The 19,457-nt window shown below is 37.1% G+C and overlaps 1 protein-coding gene across 3 annotated transcripts in view; it reads right to left on the minus strand.

The window, feature by feature from the left end:
- The window catches only part of GUCY1A1 (guanylate cyclase 1 soluble subunit alpha 1), a 67,435-nt gene that overhangs the window by 22,688 nt on the left and 25,290 nt on the right, over window positions 1–19,457 (minus strand). For all 3 annotated transcript variants that reach the window (XM_004420945.3, XM_087437498.1, XM_087437499.1), the window contains 4 exons: window positions 12,436–12,803; window positions 7,036–7,097; window positions 3,555–3,613; window positions 1,263–1,972 (listed from right to left, as the gene is read on the minus strand). In XM_004420945.3, coding sequence (XP_004421002.2) covers window positions 1,263–1,972; window positions 3,555–3,613; window positions 7,036–7,097; window positions 12,436–12,690 — 1,086 coding nt within the window. In that variant the 5' untranslated portion in view covers window positions 12,691–12,803. The remainder of the gene's footprint in view (window positions 1–1,262; window positions 1,973–3,554; window positions 3,614–7,035; window positions 7,098–12,435; window positions 12,804–19,457) is intronic.

Genomic DNA, 19,457 nt, shown 5'->3' on the forward strand with positions numbered 1-19,457 from the left:
AAGAACAATATGCTTTCTTAGAGTTTCAATTTCCTATGAGTTCTAAAATGCATGCAGACTTTTGAAAAATATATTTGAGCACACACTACACAGAAATCACGCTTTTCAATGAACAATGCAAAAAATTCTTGCTTCAAGCCTTTCTCACTAAGTGGCATCCTGATGCTTTTGTTACTATAATTTTTGGATAGTAGCAGCCAGCAGAAAGGATTGTACCATGGAAGACTAGAGAGAGGTGGGGCTTCAAGCGATCATTGTGGATCACAAGATCTCCTTCTCTGAGTGTGGACAAATATGTACATGTGTGTTCACTGCAGCAAAAGAGTCAAAAGTAATCCAAATATCCTTCAACGGGGGACTGGTTGAATAAAGTAAAGAATAATCATATAATGGGATACCAAACAGCCTTTGAAAAAGCAAAATAGACCTATATCTAATGACATGGCAGGATGCTCAAAATACATTGTTTAGTGATAAAAAAGAAGTTGTAAATAGCATTTTATTTTGTTTTAAACAAAAATGTATATAACTAATGTTTTTAATTTTTTGCTGCAATGAACATCTTAAAGTATTACCTATTTTTAAAATATTTAGCTATATTATTTTTATTATAAAAAGTAATCAAGCTGTTTCCATCTGGGGGAACAAATTGTGTGTCTGCTGGGGTTAGGCATATCTAAAAGTAAGTCTCTCTATTAGCTTTGTTTGTACTATCAGCTATGATTTAGCAAACTTTCCTTCCTAAGACTAAACAATGAACCAGTATTCTACCATGAGATGACATAACATTTTCTCCCCACATTCTCTAACAATTAATCAAACAAGTTATTGATTTTTCCATGTCTATTAAATATTGATTAAAAAATCCATTTAGTTGCCTCCTATAAGAATCAAATACTTTTTGTTTATTTATTGTAGAACAATACCCTATATTATTCCAAATTAAGTCAGCTATTTGATGATGATTGAAAACAAAGTTTTTAATAAATATTTATCTAATTCAGTTATAAAATACTCCATAAGGATTTTAAAAGGTAGACTGCATTCAATAAATATTTGTGAAGTAATGGGTCAAGGAAGCAAGCAAATGAATGCAGAAAGGATTTTGTTTTAAATTTATTCCAGCCTTAAAAGTATTTTCAAATTGTTTTAAACACAGATATTTTATCAACACATTTGAACACATTCTACTGTTGTTGTTTCTAGTCCTTAAATACGAAATAACTTATTTCCTATTCAAAATACGATTATGTTTTTCCTACCTTTGAAGATTTCTTCACAGAGTTATCCCATCTCCTCACTCGAACAACAAACTGCATATTCAACATAGTCATGATTCCACTAAACGTTTGGTTGATTTTTGGAGTCAGAATTTCAAAGTACTCTTCAAAACTCGGCTTTCCTTGAAAGTCTCTCCTGTTCATCTGCCTCCTAATGCCATTGCCAAATTGCAGAATTGTCATATCTTTGTCAAACATGAAATGGAACGGAAATGTCTTACAGAAGAGAGAAGCAGGAATCACCAGCGAGGACTGGGGTTTTCCCGGGGACAGGGATGGTTTGGTGCTTTTGACATGAACAGAGTATAACAAATAAGGCTGATTGACAAACTCGCTGCAATCATTTCGGAAGCAGGGAGGCATTACCAACACTTCCACTTCGGTTTCGTACAATATCTGAGCAGCTGCCTTAATGATGCCAGGAAGAATCAGGGACGTGATTCTCTTAGGGAAGAAATAGTAAACACTTAAGAAGTCGTGATCTTTATCCAGGCATAGAATGGAGGCATCCTCAAGCCTGCCTCTCTTTTCTGCTTCTTGGCAGTGGCTACTCTGTTTCAGAAGGGTACTGAAGCTATTTAAAAAATCTTTGAGGGTTCCTCCAACCACACCCAGGATGTATTCATCTTCCTCATAACATATTTTAAAAAGCTCTTCACCGAGAGATTCTTTGATGATCTCCACTGGAACTCCTGAAAGCACATAATACATTTTCTGCCATATCAAATACGTCATCACAGGTAGAGCTGTGATGCTACTACTAATTTTTTGTGTGTGTGTGTGTGAGAAAGATTGGCCCTGAGCTAACATCTGTTGCCAATCTTCCTCTTTGTTCTTGAGGAAGATTGTCCCTGAGCTAACATGTGTGCCAATCTTCCTCTATTTTGTATGTGGGACGCCGCCACAGCTTGGCTTGATGAGCGGTATGTATGTTCGTGCCCTAGATCTGAACCCGTGAACCCCGGGCCACCGAAGCAGAGCCTGCAAACTTAACCACTACACCACAGGCCGGCCCTGTTACTACTACTTTTAACATTATTTTATTTGATGATTTAGTTCCCTTTATATCTGGTAATAGGAGTTCCAACCAAAATAAACCACCTATATTCAAATTACCTACACAGATTAGTTTCTAAAATTCTTGTAACTCTGAATAAAGATCCCAAATCAGTTAATTAAAAAAGAATGATCAACTGAGTATAATATACAACTTTTTATTTGCCTTAAACTTAACCATAAAGAAAAATTGGAATTACAGGATCAAGCCCATTTCATAAAAAGCTCTCCCACCTTGTTAACAACAAAAACAGTACATCTTGATGAAGGGGCACTGTCCCCTTTGGGGAGCCTCCAGGAGTAGAAGCATCCAATACAGGAATTAATTGGAAATCACTGGTCATGAAACTCACTTTGTCATTTTTCTTTAAAGATGATATAAAGTAATTCTTTTTTTTTCCTGAGTAAAATTGCATTCTTGTTGTTTAATGTTACCTGAGTGAATATGTGTTTGGAATATATTGGAAATATATCTACAACGTCTTCCCTAACCTTTATTCTTTAAATTCGGTGTACCACATTTTTCTCATCTGTAACTTAGGAAAAACAATAGTGCCCTCTTCATGGCATTGTTGTGATGTGTGGGGATTATGTTTAGAATAGTGCCTGGCTCCTAGGAAGGGCTCAATATAAGTTATCCATCATCATTATTATTACTACTAAATTATTAATATCTTGTACTTTTGGACTTGTTGGTCCACGTACTCAAACTTTGAAAAAAACAGTATGACAAAGTTACTCATCTACTCGTTTCCCCCAAACTAATTATTAATATGAGAACACTGTTAACCTTTTTTCTCATGATTGTTTACAACCTTTAAAAAAATTCTTTATTTTACTTTGTTGAGTAGAATTTTTCACGCATAAACTAGGAACACTTAGTTCTAAGCTCAAGGCCAAAGCATGAAAATGTCTATGAGTCAGGCTCCCATGCAGCTTCACCTACTTCTCAGCAAAGAAACATTAGAAGAAGAGGAAATGTTTTAGGTCAAACAAAAATGTATAGTACAAAACAGAGCTATTCTTTATGTTAACATGATACATGGTTTGAGCACTTCACACTGGAAGAAACCAACAAATAAATATGAATACTTTTGAAGAAAATATTAGTTCTACAGGTAAATATTTTCTACTAATAGAAAATATTAATTTACAGGTAAAATATTAGTTCTACAAGTATAATTATTTCCTAATTGCATACTGAAACAATTCTATTACCTGCTGCAATTGCTTGGTCTGCAATTATGTTTTCAAAGTCTTCTCTTTCCAAAGATTTCCTGAAATTATTTCAATAACTTAAATTATAAACTGACAAATGAATGCTAAAACTTCAGATTAGAACATACAGAAGAAGTGAAGACAAAATAATTTAAATTACCTTTTCCGTAGAGGCAAATCTTGACTATCAAGTTTACAGGAAAGGAGCAATGACATATAAAACCCAAAACAATGTTGGAAAATCCCCAAATATACCTGATATAGAGTGTTTCATCATTTTTTACGAAGTATTTTTATCTTTTAAGTTAACTTTACATAGGCTAAGACTATAGAGGTTTGCACTGGTAAGGAACCAGGAGTATGAAATGGCCCAGAAGGGGTGGTAATAAATTAGCCCACGATTTTTCCATAATTCAACCAAGAAGAAAAATCAACATACTGATGGATTTCACTTTTAAGTATCACTATTTTTTTTCCTAAAGCAAATATATAGTATATTCTGCTTTTGAGTTTTACATTCTATATATTTAACTCTCAGAGACATCATTACATTAAACTTTTATCCTTGATCCTGTATAAAAATTAGTAACTAAAGAAATCTATTTTTTATTCAATTACTGCACTGGTTTCTATAGCATGGAAGTTGATAATATAACAGCACACATTTTGATTGATAGAAGGTGTTGGTAATTTCTACAGAACGACTTGTTGATTTATGTTTGCCTAATTGTTTTTTATGATTTCTGATAGGGATGACTGATTATGACCAAATTTGCCAAACTACTAAGCATATTAAAAAGACATCCAAGTTCTATTTGTGGTTTGGTTTGCCCTTACATAAGCCAAGTTTTCAAACAGGCATAAATCTAAAATTTTAAACCAAGTGCAACAAAACATGATACATGTACAAAAGTATTCTTGAGAAGGAAAATTGCTAAGGCCACTATTTGATCACATAAAGGTATTTTGCTTATAATTACTTAAAATACTAGGTAGAAATATTTTCTTATCTAAATTGGTTGAGGATCACTATATGATATTACATCTAGCTTTAATCTAGAGATCCCCAAACCTCTTGTTATATATTATATTATATTAATCAGTCTTTAGATTTGCTTCTTTTTGTCAACTAAGCAATTTCTATTTTCTTTTTCTAAAGGATGAGAGCAAATCTGCTCAGAGAACTCTTAATTCTGCCAATTCCCAGCACCCATGAAATGAGACCTGAGCAAAGCTTTGCTAGTCCGAACAGCACATAGTGCAATTCAAAATAAGTTTCCTATCTTTACCTTCAAAAGAAAAAAAGGAAGTGTAAGCTTATAAGTGCACCAGGAAATGTGTGTGTGTGTCTTACATAACACACATACACACACACTCCAGTCATGAGTTCATACATATGATGATGTGATCAAAAGGTCCTAGAAAAAGAAAGAAAGCAGAACCTCTCTGTGCAACAACCCAGAGAGATATCATAATGACTGTGCTAAAACTCATTCACCTGAAAAAAGGAGGGGAGAGAGCGGGACTCCAGTCCTTCAGTTAGGGCCAGTTTATTGTTGACTTTTTTTTTTTTTGGTGAGGAAGATTTGCTCTGAGCTAATATCTGTGCCAATCTTCCTCTATTTTGTATGCGGGATGCCACCACAGCATGGCTGATGAGTGGAGTAGGTCTGCACCTGGGATCTGAACCCGCAAATCTGTGCCGCCAAAGCTAAGCATGCAGAACTTTAACCACTCAGCCACAGGGCCCGGCCCAAGTTTATTGTTTAATATATTGATTTTTTTCTTTTCACGTCACATAAGATAATAAGCAGTCCACAAAAAGGAGTTAAGGCGTGTCCAGCAGTTGGCAAACTGAGAGCAGCAGAAATGGCAGTCGACCTGCCTAAAAGAAGATGGGGGAAAAAACCAGAAACAGAGAATACACCTAAGAACTAAAAAACCAAAGTGGAGAGAAGCTATTTAGCACATCAGCAGGCAGTCTTATGAGAAAAAAGGTCCCTCATCTTTCAACAACTGAATAATTATCACTAGGACAATTTAAAAGTATGATCAGAACCTTAAGAAATCAGCGAAGCGGTCAAGGATTTTTCAAGATTTCCAAACAAAGTGATTTTTTTTTTAAGTTTTGAGATTTTTTTAAAGAGATACACTGCTGGGAACACAACCTAACTGAAAGTCTGCATCTAGCTTAGGAACGTTTCAGAACACAAGGCCCTGAGAATACATTTTCAGTAAACTGGCTGCCAAAGACTTAAGCAGACAGACACAGTAGCACAGCTACAATGGCTGTGGCTATCTTATCAGCTTGACTGAGAATTAAGGTCAGAGGCGTTCTGGAATGCTTTTCCTATCACTCATGTAAACAAAGCTTTCCTCAGACACATAGATTCACACTGTCTCCTTCTGGACCTGTCTGTGACCCTTCTTGGCTTGCCTGCTGCCTGCAGTCTGGGGCCAGTTAGTCAGCAAGGAAAATTAAGCGCAGATAATCCACAGAACAGATTATCCACTCGTGAGTAGTAGGCAGATGAGTGAGTTTATAAAATATTCCTGACAGTGGTACTGGTTTGCAAAACTTCAATGTTCAATTCTGCAAATTTGAACTCAAGCATTTATTCTATTACTTAGAACTGAAATAATCCTTGAGATATCAGGGAACTAAAGACAAGGCCAATCAAGTGATCTACAGCAGTAAATGTGCCAAGACATATTTGAAAAAGTAACCACATAAATCAGATTTTTAAAAAAATCACCTTATATATTAAGCCTCTATGGAAAGCTTTCTTAAAGAAAATTTCAAAGACAGAATACAAGAAAAGAGTAAAAACAGAACTGATATTCAGCCAGCGCACACTCATATAACCAAACCAGTTAGGAAAATACAGAAACACTTTCCGAAGGATTAATAAAAAGTTGCAACGCCAAGCCCCCTGGGTCACCACCCTCTTCTTACCCTCTTGATCCTTCCACCTCCTCCTGAGGCAGCAGCTAAAAGCTTCATCTGTGCGGGGAGGTGGGGACAGGAGCACTGAGACCGTGCTTGGGCCTTTTGGCAGTAGTCTTCAGGCAAGGAGTCTATTCTGATTGTTTGGGATCCATGCCCTACCTGTTAAATATTTTCGAAATCACCCCTTAGTAGAAAGAATAGGCCTTATGGGAGCTTGTTAATAGCTGCAGTATTTGGCAACATGGTTAAAATCATAGGCTCTGAAAAACCCAGGCTTGAAATTCAGTTCTGCCTTTTCCTAAACAGCTGTGAAATCCTAAACATTTTATATAAACCTGAGCCTACTGACACATAAAATGTGAAAAATAAATGCACTTACTTTCAGATTTGTGGCAGCTAAAACACTTAGTCCAGCTTCTGGCATGCCATAATAACTCAAAAAATGTTGATACATTCAATAAATGTTGGTTATTAGTAACAGTACCAGTGATTGTAATAAGAGGTTCACACAGCTAAAGAGGTTCAATTTACCTGCTTTCTTTTATTTTGTGTTTTGCCAACGTTCTCTGAAGTGCAAAGTTCAGCAAATCAAACTGAAAATTGAAAACAAATGTTTTAGACATTCCCTTAAATAATAGTTTACTTGAAGATATATATTTTAAAAATTTGTTCTGAAAGTTTCTTATGACGAAGCAGAAACATCATTACTTTAATGACAAGTGTAGTGAATTTACACTTCGGAAACGGGGACTGATTTTCTGTGGGTTTTTCAAGCTTGGGAAGAAACAATGAGCTCAGACTAATTTGAGTTTGGATGTGGGTTGTGGCCCACTGGCTTTGCTTGGGGGGTGGTCTCACTAATAGCCACAAAACAAGGTGGAGCTGAGTTGGAATCCCAATAGAAGACTCCAGTTTGATAATGTCAGGCCTTCATGAAGGAATCGTGGGCATCACTTCCTCGGGTCAGGAAATCCCCTTGGATGAGCTGCCAATACTTTAATCTCAGCACAGCTTAAGCCAAGCAAATTTCTGTTCCTTTCACAAACTCTACACCCAGCCAACCCAGGGAATCTCTGCCCTTAACTACAAATGCATATTTATGTTTCATATATCATTTATGACTCCCGGTCTAGAAAACTCTGGAGCTATCTCTGTCTTAACTCTTCCTTTTATCCCTTAAATCCAAGCTTTCACCAAGGTCAGTGGATTGTTGATTTGAAACAAATCTTGGATTTACCCTATCTTGTACTAATTTTCTTTCTTTGAACTAATAATCTTCACTAAATACTTATTGCTTTACTCTCTTTTATTGATTTCTGAGTATTTCATGAGCTTTCCTGTATTGCAAGATATTTGTATGTAAGCCTCTATACTTCATAAATACTTGTTGACTATCTCTTAATCTCTCTTAGCAGCTCATTGTCTCTAACTAGTTGATAAGTGGGAAGTAGAGCATTGGAAAGCAGTGTTGCCAATTTTTTTGCATTCCATATAAAAATCATATGTATCTATCTGTGTCTATGTAACCGTTGATTCTTTCTGTAGTTTGCCCAGAGGAAAGTGAAGAATTTTCTGGCTATGTTCCAAATCGGGAAATTCCTTTTTCCTTAAGAACTATTTATATCTATCTTAGAGTTTCCACTGGTCAAGTGAGGTAGTCGAGTTAAGCAAAATAGAGCAAGTTTCTGTTTTAATGAAATGAGTTATGAAAAGGACTTTCAGTTTTAAAGTGCATATAGAGCTTAGAAAAGAAATTTAAAATTTATTGAAAGAGAACACAAATGCTGAAAAGAAATAAAAGAAAATTTAATACGCAATGTACACAATATTTCTGACTGTTCAAATAAGGAGAGGGAGGATACATTTGTTTCAGGATGAAAGAAAGATTGGCAAGTGACTTATCACTGGATAAGTCAGATTCCAAGCAACGTCCTGGTGACATCTATGATGGCAAAGGGCAGGAAGCCTGGCAAGTGAGGAACATGTTCAGGTAGGAAAATATGGGCATGTTTCTTAGCAGTCTTTTATATCAAGGAAAGAGAAAGGTAACATTACATTGGAGACTGTAAACGAGGGAGATAGCCAAGGTGCTTGAAAAGCTTCAATTTCTCAAGGATCTTTCATTTGGTAGACAGTTCCTCTGACATGACTAACACCAGAATATTAGTGTGGATTAAAACCCATGAAACCACAGGTTGCTGTAAGTTCTTTCTTCCTGTAAAACATATTCATATGGGAAAAGGGGTCATCAATAAAATGAGGGTCCCTGACTCTGTGCATGAGCTCCAGTTTTCCTTCATGCATTTGCTACTTGAGTTTTTTTTCTTATTATCTGTCTCCTCCACTAGAACAGAAGCTCCAAAGGGACAGGAAATACTTGTTTTGTTCATCACTGTATGTCCAGCACCTAGAAGAGGACCTGGCTATAGGAGATGCTCAAAACATATTGATGGAATAAATGAATGAAGGAACAACACTCCCCCTGTCAGCTATTCAAAGTCTTGAAGGCTTACTATATAAAATTTTATCAGTGAAGCGATATATAGCCAAGTACAGAGGTGCTACTCTTTTAGCTTGCTTACAAATAAATTTTGATTGTTTCCAATTTAAAATAATTTGAATTATATTTGTTTATATATGAATTGCTGCTCTGACCAGGAACTTTTGATGGGCAATGAGGAAAGAAAATCCATCCTATTCTGCCACTGAAAAATTTTTCCTTCCTTCTCCCAAACACTAGTGGAGACATCATTTTCTTCCTCTTTACCTTTCTGATTAAACCACCAGATACACTCTTTTACTCTTTTCAGTCAAGATTCTTCTTGGTCTTTCACGTCCTTTCCACTGTCACCAGGAAATTCTTTTTTCTAGTCCTTTCTTCCTAACACATATGCTGTCATCATAAGAGGGGAAGAGAAATGGTCCTTCTTCCCATTGCTGGGGTTGGTAGAGTAGATGTATTCCTGACTTTCCATTTTGAGTCAGAACTTGTTTTTCTAAACAAAAAAGTGCTGCAGTCCTAGCAAAGCTATAGTGGCATACTTTAGTGATGTTATGGGTTAACAGACTTCTGTGAGTACCTACTTTCATCATATACCATTGCTCCTCTGGAAAAATTACTATAAGTTCAAAAGAAACTCCACAAGCTTTCCAGGAAAGACATTTACTAGTAAAGACTGCTGGTGCATAGAGTTTCCTACCTTGTCGCTGTAGTTCCTATAATATGTCCTGAGCCTAGACCCTGGGATGACACAAGTCCACAATAAAGCCATAGGTAGGACCCAACTTTAAGTGAGACTTGTCATACACAGTCAACCTCAAGGCCTCATGACATAAGATCAACCACTGCAGGACTGCTCTAGGGGGGTCAGATACTCCATATCCCAACAAGTCTACATATTGATTTTTAGTTTAGTATGGTACTGTAGGACTAAAGCCAATATTTCCTTCAAAATTAATTCCCTACATTTCAATATACATAAATATTGTGTAGCAGCCTTCTATAGATTTTTAGTTGCTCAGCATTCAAACTTTCTTTTATTTGGGAAAGCCTCCATTATGAGTTTTGGAGGAAGGGGCTCTGCTGACATCCACAATCCTTGGACACCGTGGAATTTCTGATTCACAGAGGGGGCACCAGTCCACAGAAGTAAACAAAGTGTTACTCTCAAGTTTGCTTCTCTTTACTTAACAATTATCTCTTGACTTGATAAAGGATAGATATATACTCATTGTTAAAACAAGTACTTTTCTTGCAAGTACACCGTATAGTAATACATTAGGAATAACTGCTATTTGATGCAATATTGCTGTAAGCATTCTGAATAGAATTTCACTGGTATGGTTTATGGATAAGTTGCTATTTCAGTTATTTTTAACTTTTCTACAATTTCTAATGTTTTTATAGACCAGGGATATTTCAATTCATAAGGATAAATTATAATACAGTTTCTTTTTTTCTTCTTGCAACCAAAATATCTTGGAAGACATTCAGAGACTTCATGATTCTCCTCAGATCCTCTTAGCCTCATGAGGTCTTCAACTTGGGGTACTATCATTTATACGAGGATATCTGATTCAATAGATTCAATGCAGTAACTGGGTTTTGGTGTGCTACAACTGGCTTCCTGTGATAAGGCAAATGGCCTCAGTTGTCGGGGAGGAGTTCTAGTCATTAATGCCAAATGTACCCCCCTTCCGCCCCTTAGAATTCTTATAGCCTTGCCTTCTCTGCTACATGACACTCTCGTCAAATACTGATGATTATTACTATGAGTTCATGAACAACACAGACTAGTCTAAATAAAGAGAGAGAAAAACTAAAATATCATCTATATTTGGTATTCAGAATGTTTTTAAAAGAGATTCCAACATGTGTGTGACTTCTATTGTAGGAATTCAAAATTTATAAAACAAAATAACGAAGCCAACATGGTAATGACAAGACTCAGGGAAAGCATGGAAGCTCTCTAGCTTCTCCATCATCACCATCTGTTCATCTCTGGGCATCTCACTCTGTCCTTGGAAATGAGAGTACCAACCGCATCCCAGACTGATGTCAACCAACTCCCTGAGAAGGGCTACATCCCTTATCCCAGCCAAACTGGCTGTCTAGAGACGAGAGTAGGGTGAGAATAATTAAGTATTTCCATTTCAAAGGCCATTAACCAAAGCATTATTGTGCTAATATTAACCAAAGCATTATTGTGCTAATATTATATTTGAAATATGCTCCTTCAATATTCTGCTGATTTTACTTTATCCATCCTTCAAGCTTCAATTCAAGTTTCGTCTTTCTCAATCACTGTAGCCCATATTGTTGATAGCAGTAATTGCTCTGCTCTTCAAAAGCCATGTGGCTTTGGTCAAGTCACTTAACTTCTCTAGTCCTTCTTGGGATTAAACAAGATTACCTCTGAAGTTCCATTCAGTTTAAAAAGTCAGCAAGTCTGTGGTTCTTCAGTGCTTTGCAAAAAGCTGAGAGTTGATGTTGAGTCAATTAAAAATTATCAGTGGATCATGATAGCTGGAGTCTGATTATATCAACGTCCAATTTCATAGGTTAAGACAGTGTCTACAAAACTGTGAACACTGACCGAGAGAGGAAGACTTCACGAAGACTTTTAGCTGCTATTCTCTTTAGCCTTGCAGAAGGAGAGGAGCTCTCTACATGCCCCCTCTACTCATAAGATATTTGACCTAATTAGGTACATGCCCTGTCCCCAGAGTTCTCTTACAGGTGGATTAGCAAAAAGTGCTCCAGATCTCAAAATGGCATTAGGCTACGCAGCTCTCAGAGCTATATCAAGAAGTCTGAGCTAATAACACATAGATATTAGCAATCACAGGCCCATGACTGACCCAGAGGAGCAGGTCAGGCCTGGCTTGAGCAGAGACTTCAGACTCAAAGCCAACACCAAAAGGGAGATTTTCCCACCTCAACAAACTGGCAGAGAATATATGATGCTCTTTGGAATTAGAAGAAGAAAGCACAGCAGAAAATAAACTATTCTTCAAGGAATTTAACTTTAAAATAATAGCTAACAACTACTGGGCACTTAGGGGATGGCAAGAGCTATATAGAACTACTACACTTACTGCTCATTAAAACTCTAGGGGGTAGGTACTGTTATTGTTCCAATTTTATGGATAAGGAAGCTGAGACTAAGAGGGTTAAGCAGTTGCTCTAAGTCATAAGGCTTGTCAGAGTGCAGGACCCTTTTGAAAAGAATTCAAGATCTTAAACATTTTAAGATAAACACAATTTAAAAAAATCATTGCCTTAAAGGAATGTTTTTATAAATTTCCAGAAAATATTCTACATCTATTTTAGCCACGAAAGTAAGAACGCAAAAGTTTACATTTTCCTTAGAAAACATTATTTTACAATTTTCAAAGTTTCAGTAAAATCTTGAAAGGGGAAGTACTCACCTCTGGAAAAATCAGTTTGCAAATGCTCTCTGCCAAAGTGTGAAGATAGACTCGGCTCCTGCTGGTCTTTCTTTGAGGAAGACTTCCTTGTACATTCTTCTCAGGAACATCCTGACAGATGGGGAGAGCGGCTTTGCAGCTCTCTGAGCTGCCTGCTACCTCTTCTGCTGGCTCTTTAGGAACCTGCCCTGGTGCCAGTAAGGAGAAAGGGCACTCCCCTGTGATCTTGAGATCCTTCAGCTTCGTGCAGAACATGGTGTCCACGGCCTCCCACCTTGCTGCAATCTCCTCCTGGTGAGCTGCTCTTCTTACATGGGACACGCAAACAGAAGCCACTATCAGATCAAGGACACTGGTGACTGAGGTGACTAAGGGCAGCAGAAAGTCAGAACAGAAAGAAGAATGACTTTGTACACTTATGAAAACAAAGACAGGTGTGAGAAAGCAAAGACCATGCAGTCGTATTGCGTTTTCAAGTAAAAAAAAAATTCTGGTGGAAATGTCAATTATAAAATGCGGAGAACATTTGGTAAAGATCTTTATTTAACATGTGTGCATTTTAGTATACCAGTAAAATACTTGCTTATAATACTTTAATATTTTTCAAATGGAATATAATTTTCCCCAAAATGTCCTTTGTACAAACTACTGATTTCCATTTTTATAACCCATTTAGTCTAGTTTGACTCCACATTGTTTCATGAGTGGAACACCATGGTTTTATGAAAGAAGCTAAGGCTCAATCTGAGTTTTATTAGTGTTAGTACTACTATATTCTAATTATGCTGAAAATTTCCAAAATTTCCGAAAAATCAGAATAGCATAAACCAATTGTCTCCCAAACATACCCAAAGAAACAAATATAGATATAACAATGCCCAAGTATATGTTTTCAGATCTGAAATACTGACTTTTAGATGAAAAAACATTTAATTGAAATGATTACTGCAAAAGAAGATACTTGTCTCTATAAATAGTAAAACAATTTTAAAATAGTGTCAAAATGAAAAACAAAAAACATTTTTTTCAAAGAACTCCTGATCCCTAAGAACATGCATTGGATCTGCAGAGGGTCTCCGGATCTGAATTCAGACAACACTGGAGTAAATCAAGAAGGTCTCTCTTCCCAGAGGCCCACTGAAATTGTACACAAGGCCATTCCAACAAATTTTGTCTTGTACTTTTGTTTTGTCGATGTCACAACCCATTTATCATTAGTTATTTGTCACCGGAACTGTTTGGTTGTGAGTTCAGCTTATCAACAATGTTAACGATTTTGATTAACTGGGTCCAAAACAACTATTTCCATTCTTGGAAAATCAAAAAACACAAAAAAGAGTGCAAGAGAAGCCCCATTTACTTATCCCTACTATGTGCCTGGCACAGCACTGGGCACTCTATATTTACATTTAAGCCTCACAGGAATTGTTTAGTCCTCGTGGCAACCACATGACACAGGTATTAGTATCCCCAATGTGCCAGAGCTCAAAAGTTTAGGTCATTTTCTTTCATTTGAAATGCTGGAAAATGACAGAACTAAGGTTCAAATGTAGGTCCATAGGACTCCAGAACCAATGCGTTTTCTATTAACCCAAACGCATATCACCAAGTTAGACTAGTTTCTAAAGAATCAGGCTTAAAGATATGGTTTCCAGTTTATGTTAAAAAGCAAACAAGAACATAATTCTCCTGCTCATTGGCTGGTGGTATTTGAATCATCCATGATAAAGCCTTATATTGCAGTCTTTAAAACTGGAGTTCAACTATTTTTTTCTTTTCTATGAGCCTCAAAACTCTTAATATGTTGTTAATATGTATAAGCAGGAGTTGGTAATTTGTCACCAATAAGTTAAGTTCAGAACAATGGACAATTAATTTTCTTAACTGGAACAAATAAGGAAGCTAAATCAACAGCTGACAGCCCTTGGGGTTTCGTGGGATGTTAGGTATGGGGGAAGATTACGGACGCTGACAGGCCAGAAGCAGAACCCGTTGCTACTCTCTATTATTTAAAGTCAGACGCAAAACCTGTGATCACAGGTTATTTATGAATCTTCAAGAAGGTGCAAGGAAGATCCTATATATTCATGAGCAGAAAACATTCTGCCAGAATAGAATAGGAAGCTGTCCGGCTCAGCAGGCTACTGATAGGCAGTATGGTTACTTGGATACTGAAAGACCTAAACATCTAAGGCTCTCAACCACATTTCTTTTAAGACTCAGTTCCACAGACATCTGTTTCTCAGTCTTCAGTACATCTCAACGTAACTCTATCACTATTTTTCTAACTCTTGTCCTCACATATGGTTTAGATCAGTGGTCATCAAACTTCTCTGTAAAGGAACAGAAAGTAGAATTCTTCAGCCTTGCAGGTCTCTATCAATGACTCAGCTCTGCCATAGCAGCATGAAAGCAGCCACGGCTGATACACGAAAGAATGGACATGGATGTGTCCCAATAAAACTTTATCTGCAAAAATAGGCAAAGGATTTGGCGCACAGGCTGTAGTTTGCCGACCCCTGGTTGTAAAAGGCTGAGCAACTTAACCGAAGCATTTTAATCCAAATATAATTTTGACTATAGGGATAGACTTACTTCCTCATTTCCTCTACCCATCCCACCCCCAAAATATAGCAGCCCCTGTGGATCCAGTTTTGAACAACTTGGAAGTAATAAAAGAGAGTGTAGTAGATAATATTGAATAACTATTCATTTATAAAAATTATAATGCCATTATTTTATACTAATTTTCAGGATGAAGAGGTGTATTAACTGAATGTCATGATTTCAATTATATCAAAATATAACTACAATAATTAGAAGAAGAAGAAATTAGAAGAAGAAAAACTAGAATTTTTTTTTGAGGGTACTCAAAAAAAAAGGAAGGCAATAAAAAATACAAGATTATAGTTGGATCTAATGAAATTATAGAACTGCTTCGTTATTCTGGTACATATTAGAATTTTAGTATTGGACTTAGGAGTTTGATATAATATAGTTTATGATAAAAGTCTTCCATTAAGCTTAATCTTCTCAGTAACATTGGATTTCAACCCTTGTCCCCAAACCCAATATTTTTATTCTTGTCTTCCTATTCAATCTCACTGCAGCAGGACAGAACTCATCACTCTTCCTTGAAATTCTTTCTTCTGTATTGCACAGCACTATGATTTCCAGAAAATGTGCCTAACACTGTTTTTTATTAAAGTAAAAACAGCAACAGGAAACAAGATGTGCTTACTTGAAGATCAGTTAAGTGTTTAGTCTCATTAAATTGCATATGCATAAACAAACTAATTAGCATTCTTCATCTGTTCAACTGATGAAATTACACTATGAAACAGATGCACACAGTGCTGATACCTTGGAAACCTATGTTTGTCTTGTGTTTGTCAGCCAGGAATACAGAATATGTTCTTCAACTAAACTCGTGATGGTTTTTGTGTGTAACATTAGCAGTAACTTCAGAAATGGTTTGGTCAGTTGCTGAATTCAGTACATAGCTGGTTGTAGGAATGGTACTAACATGGTAAGGGAAAAACAAATTAATTAAAGTAATAAACTTGGTGACAAAGCCTTGGCAAGCAGTAGGATATATGTTCTCGGAAACTCAAAGAGTTTAATCATCCCCAAAGTTGATGATTAAACAGCCTCTAAATATACTGAATGCTCTGTCCCTTTTACTAGTAAGTGATTAACTCTGCTATAGTGAGAATAATGACCCAGGTACTGGCTACATATTTATAACCAGGATGCATTATTTTTCAGGTTAAGGGGCACTCCATCATTTAAACTCTAGGAGTGAATTAAGCACAAAAACCTTGTTTTTGTAAAAAGACCCAAGGAAAACACTCCATAGGTACTCTCTAACACAGAAAGCCTCTTTTACAACAGCAGGTCCTAAAGAGCAGATTTCAAACTAGAAGTGGGGGGTAGGGGGGAAGCCTGAGAATTAAGTCTCCACAGTAAAAGCAAATAGCTATATCCAACATCCAATATCAGACCTCGGACCTAGCCATGCCAAAATCTGTGATTTAAGAGAAATAAGTGTTTTAAGATTAAATTCCAAAGTCTAGATTTTTAAGAGTAGCTGGAAGGAGGAGAGAACTTCAAAACAACTGCCTTAGTTAAAGATGCAGTTTTCATACTCCAGTACAAACTGGAACAACCATTTTCATAAACAAATGTCAAGACAACAGCTTAACTTTCAGGTAGACTGAAAATCTAGAAAGTTTTCGTTCCTCAAAAATTGAAAAAACATTAAATAAAATTCCATAAATCAGTCTTTTAAAATGTGTTTCTTTTCACTTTGCAGTAGGAAATATTTATAGAACTTTCCCCTGTGACGTATCAGGAAAGCAGGACAAAGTGGTAGAAAAATTGAGGAGAACATCCAAGTCTTTCCAGTACTAAGTTTAAAAAAAAGGCAAGCAAATTTAGACCCCTTCCTGCCATCATCCTCCCTAGCTTTACCGTTATCTCTGCTTCCCTAGGGTCACACTTCTTGCAAGATCAGGCCTTATGTGCTGTGGTCACCTCCTTAAACAATATTTGTTTCTAAGTCTACAACTCTCTGGCTTTTGCTTCCACTATGTTACCGAAACTCTCCTTGCTAAATTCAACCACGAGTTCCTAAAAGTTAAAGCTCAAGAATCTTTTGGCTCTTAACATACTTGAATTCTCCCTGCCATTTGCATTTTCTTTTTTATAGTCTCCACTCCTATAGATTCTTTGATATACTGGATTGCCTTCTACTTCATTCATTCATTTATTTAGTCACTTTTCATTCTATTCAACAAAGATTTATGGATGTGGCCTATATGTTTCAGGCACTCTTCCAGATGCAGGGCAGAGCAATGAATAAAGGACACTGCCTGCCCTCATTGAGTTTACAATCCAGCAGGGAAATGATTTCTGACACATCAGCTCCAAATGTGACATGTGCTACAAAAGCAGGAGGCACACAGTGCTCCAGGAGCGCAAATCAGGGATCGAAACCCAGTCCCAGAAGGAAGAGACATCCAAGCTGACGTGTGACCCTGAGCCAGGTGAACAGAGTTCCAGAGAGAACAGCACAAACTTGGAAGTCAAGACAGACCTAGTTATGTTCTAGGAACTGAAATAATTCCAGTCTGGCTAGAGCATGGGGTCAGGGAGAACAAGGTGATGATGGTGAGAGATGAGACACGCAGAGGTCCGGATTTTGGAGGGCTCTGTAAACCACGTTAAACAAATTAAAACTCTATTCCAAGGGCAATCAACTGAATGACCAAGGAGTAAGAATGTGAACAGATTAGACTGTATTTTTAAAAGATTATTTGGAATGCAGCGTGAGAAATGGGTCAGAGTTGGACAGGTGGCTGATCTGGGTTGGACTAAAATACTGACCCTAAGGATGAAAAAGTGGATCAATTCCAGAAGTATTTCAGAGAGAGAATCCACAGGCCTTGGCTACTGCCTAGACATGAGGCTGAAGGAAAGGGAGAGCACATTCCTCTGACTTTACTTCTCAACATCATAGCCAGGGAAAGACTAGGGTCCACGGAGAGCAATCAGAACAGACCATAATACATTTCCCATGGCTTTGGTTATTTAACCATAATTAAGCCCAGATTTTGGGTTTTCAATATTACACAACACCTTGTAGGAGGTGGAGGGCTACAATTCTACTGTTAGAATATCCTTCTGGAAAGCAATTTCTCCTTCTTCAAAAGGCCAGACATGCGAAAGCTGATTCCAACTTATATTACAGAACAGAGCATGCACCTTCCCAACAAACTGCATTTGTATGCAAGTGTAAGGTGTCTCCAGCTGTCTTTGAGAGGAGTGGAGGGTCCGTATCTTAAGTTTTTGTAACTACAGGGCCCAAACAGGTAACCCTCCCAAAACAAAGAGGTCAATACTAAAGGCAATGGCAATGTCCCCTCTAGGGACCACAAATGCCAGGGATCCTCCTTTCTCCTGATGGCAACCGCCTCACGAAAGCTACAGTACTGGATAAAAATTATGTTTAATAAACTACATTAATTTTTTATTAAAAATAAGATGAGTGGCTGGCCTGGTGGTGTAGTGGTTAAGTTCGCGTGCTCCACTTTGGCAGCCTTAGGTTCTCAGGTTTGAATCCTGGGCGTGGACCTACACACCACACATGAAGCCATGCTGCAGCAGCATGCCGTATACAAAATAGAGGAAGACTGGCACAGATGTTAGCTCAGGGCCAGTCTTCCTCACCAAAAAAATAAAAAGAAAAAACATAAGGTGAATGTGATCCACAACCTTTTTTATTGGATTTAGGGGGCAATTCTGTGACATCTTTGAAGTAATAGCAAAGTTTAGCATGCTCTGTAGGAGGGATATTTTAACTCTAAGAGTTAGCATTTCATGATTCTCAGTTCTTATATCAAAATGTTTACAGAACGTTTTATAACTTATTAAAGAGCAAAACCTTTGGGACTATAAATCCTAAATATCAATGTTTTTAAACCTCTCCAGTATGATAATCACTGAAATTTGAACACATGCAGTTAGGATCTCTTTAAATTAAATATCATTCTTTCTTTTTTTTTTTTTTTGTGAGGAAATCAGCCCTGTGCTAACTCTGCCAACCCTCCTTTTTTTTTACTTTTTTTGCTGAGGAAGACTGGCCTTGGGCTAACATCCGTGCCCATCTTCCTCTACTTTATATAGGACGCCGCCACAGCATGGCTTGACAAGCGGTGTGTCGGTGCACGCCCGGGATCCGAACTGGCGAACCCTGGGCCGCCGCAGCGGAGCACATGCACTTAACCCCTTGCACCACCAGGCCGGCCCCCTAAATATCATTATTTCTTATAGTAGCTCATGCAGGTCATGAGGAAATAAGATAAATGTTTCAATATTTTGCTCCTGAAATACATAAAACAATTTGCTGTAGCCATTTCTATAATTCCCATCATGTGGTATTGCTAAAATAGTTCCTTACAGAGACTTAATCTTTTAAAAATATATTTACTAAAAATATAATAATTATTATGAAAGGAGTT

This window comes from Ceratotherium simum, chromosome 12, assembly GCF_057802395.1.
Source record: "Ceratotherium simum simum isolate JZ-2026a chromosome 12, ASM5780239v1, whole genome shotgun sequence".
NCBI classification, from domain to species: Eukaryota; Metazoa; Chordata; class Mammalia; order Perissodactyla; family Rhinocerotidae; genus Ceratotherium; species Ceratotherium simum.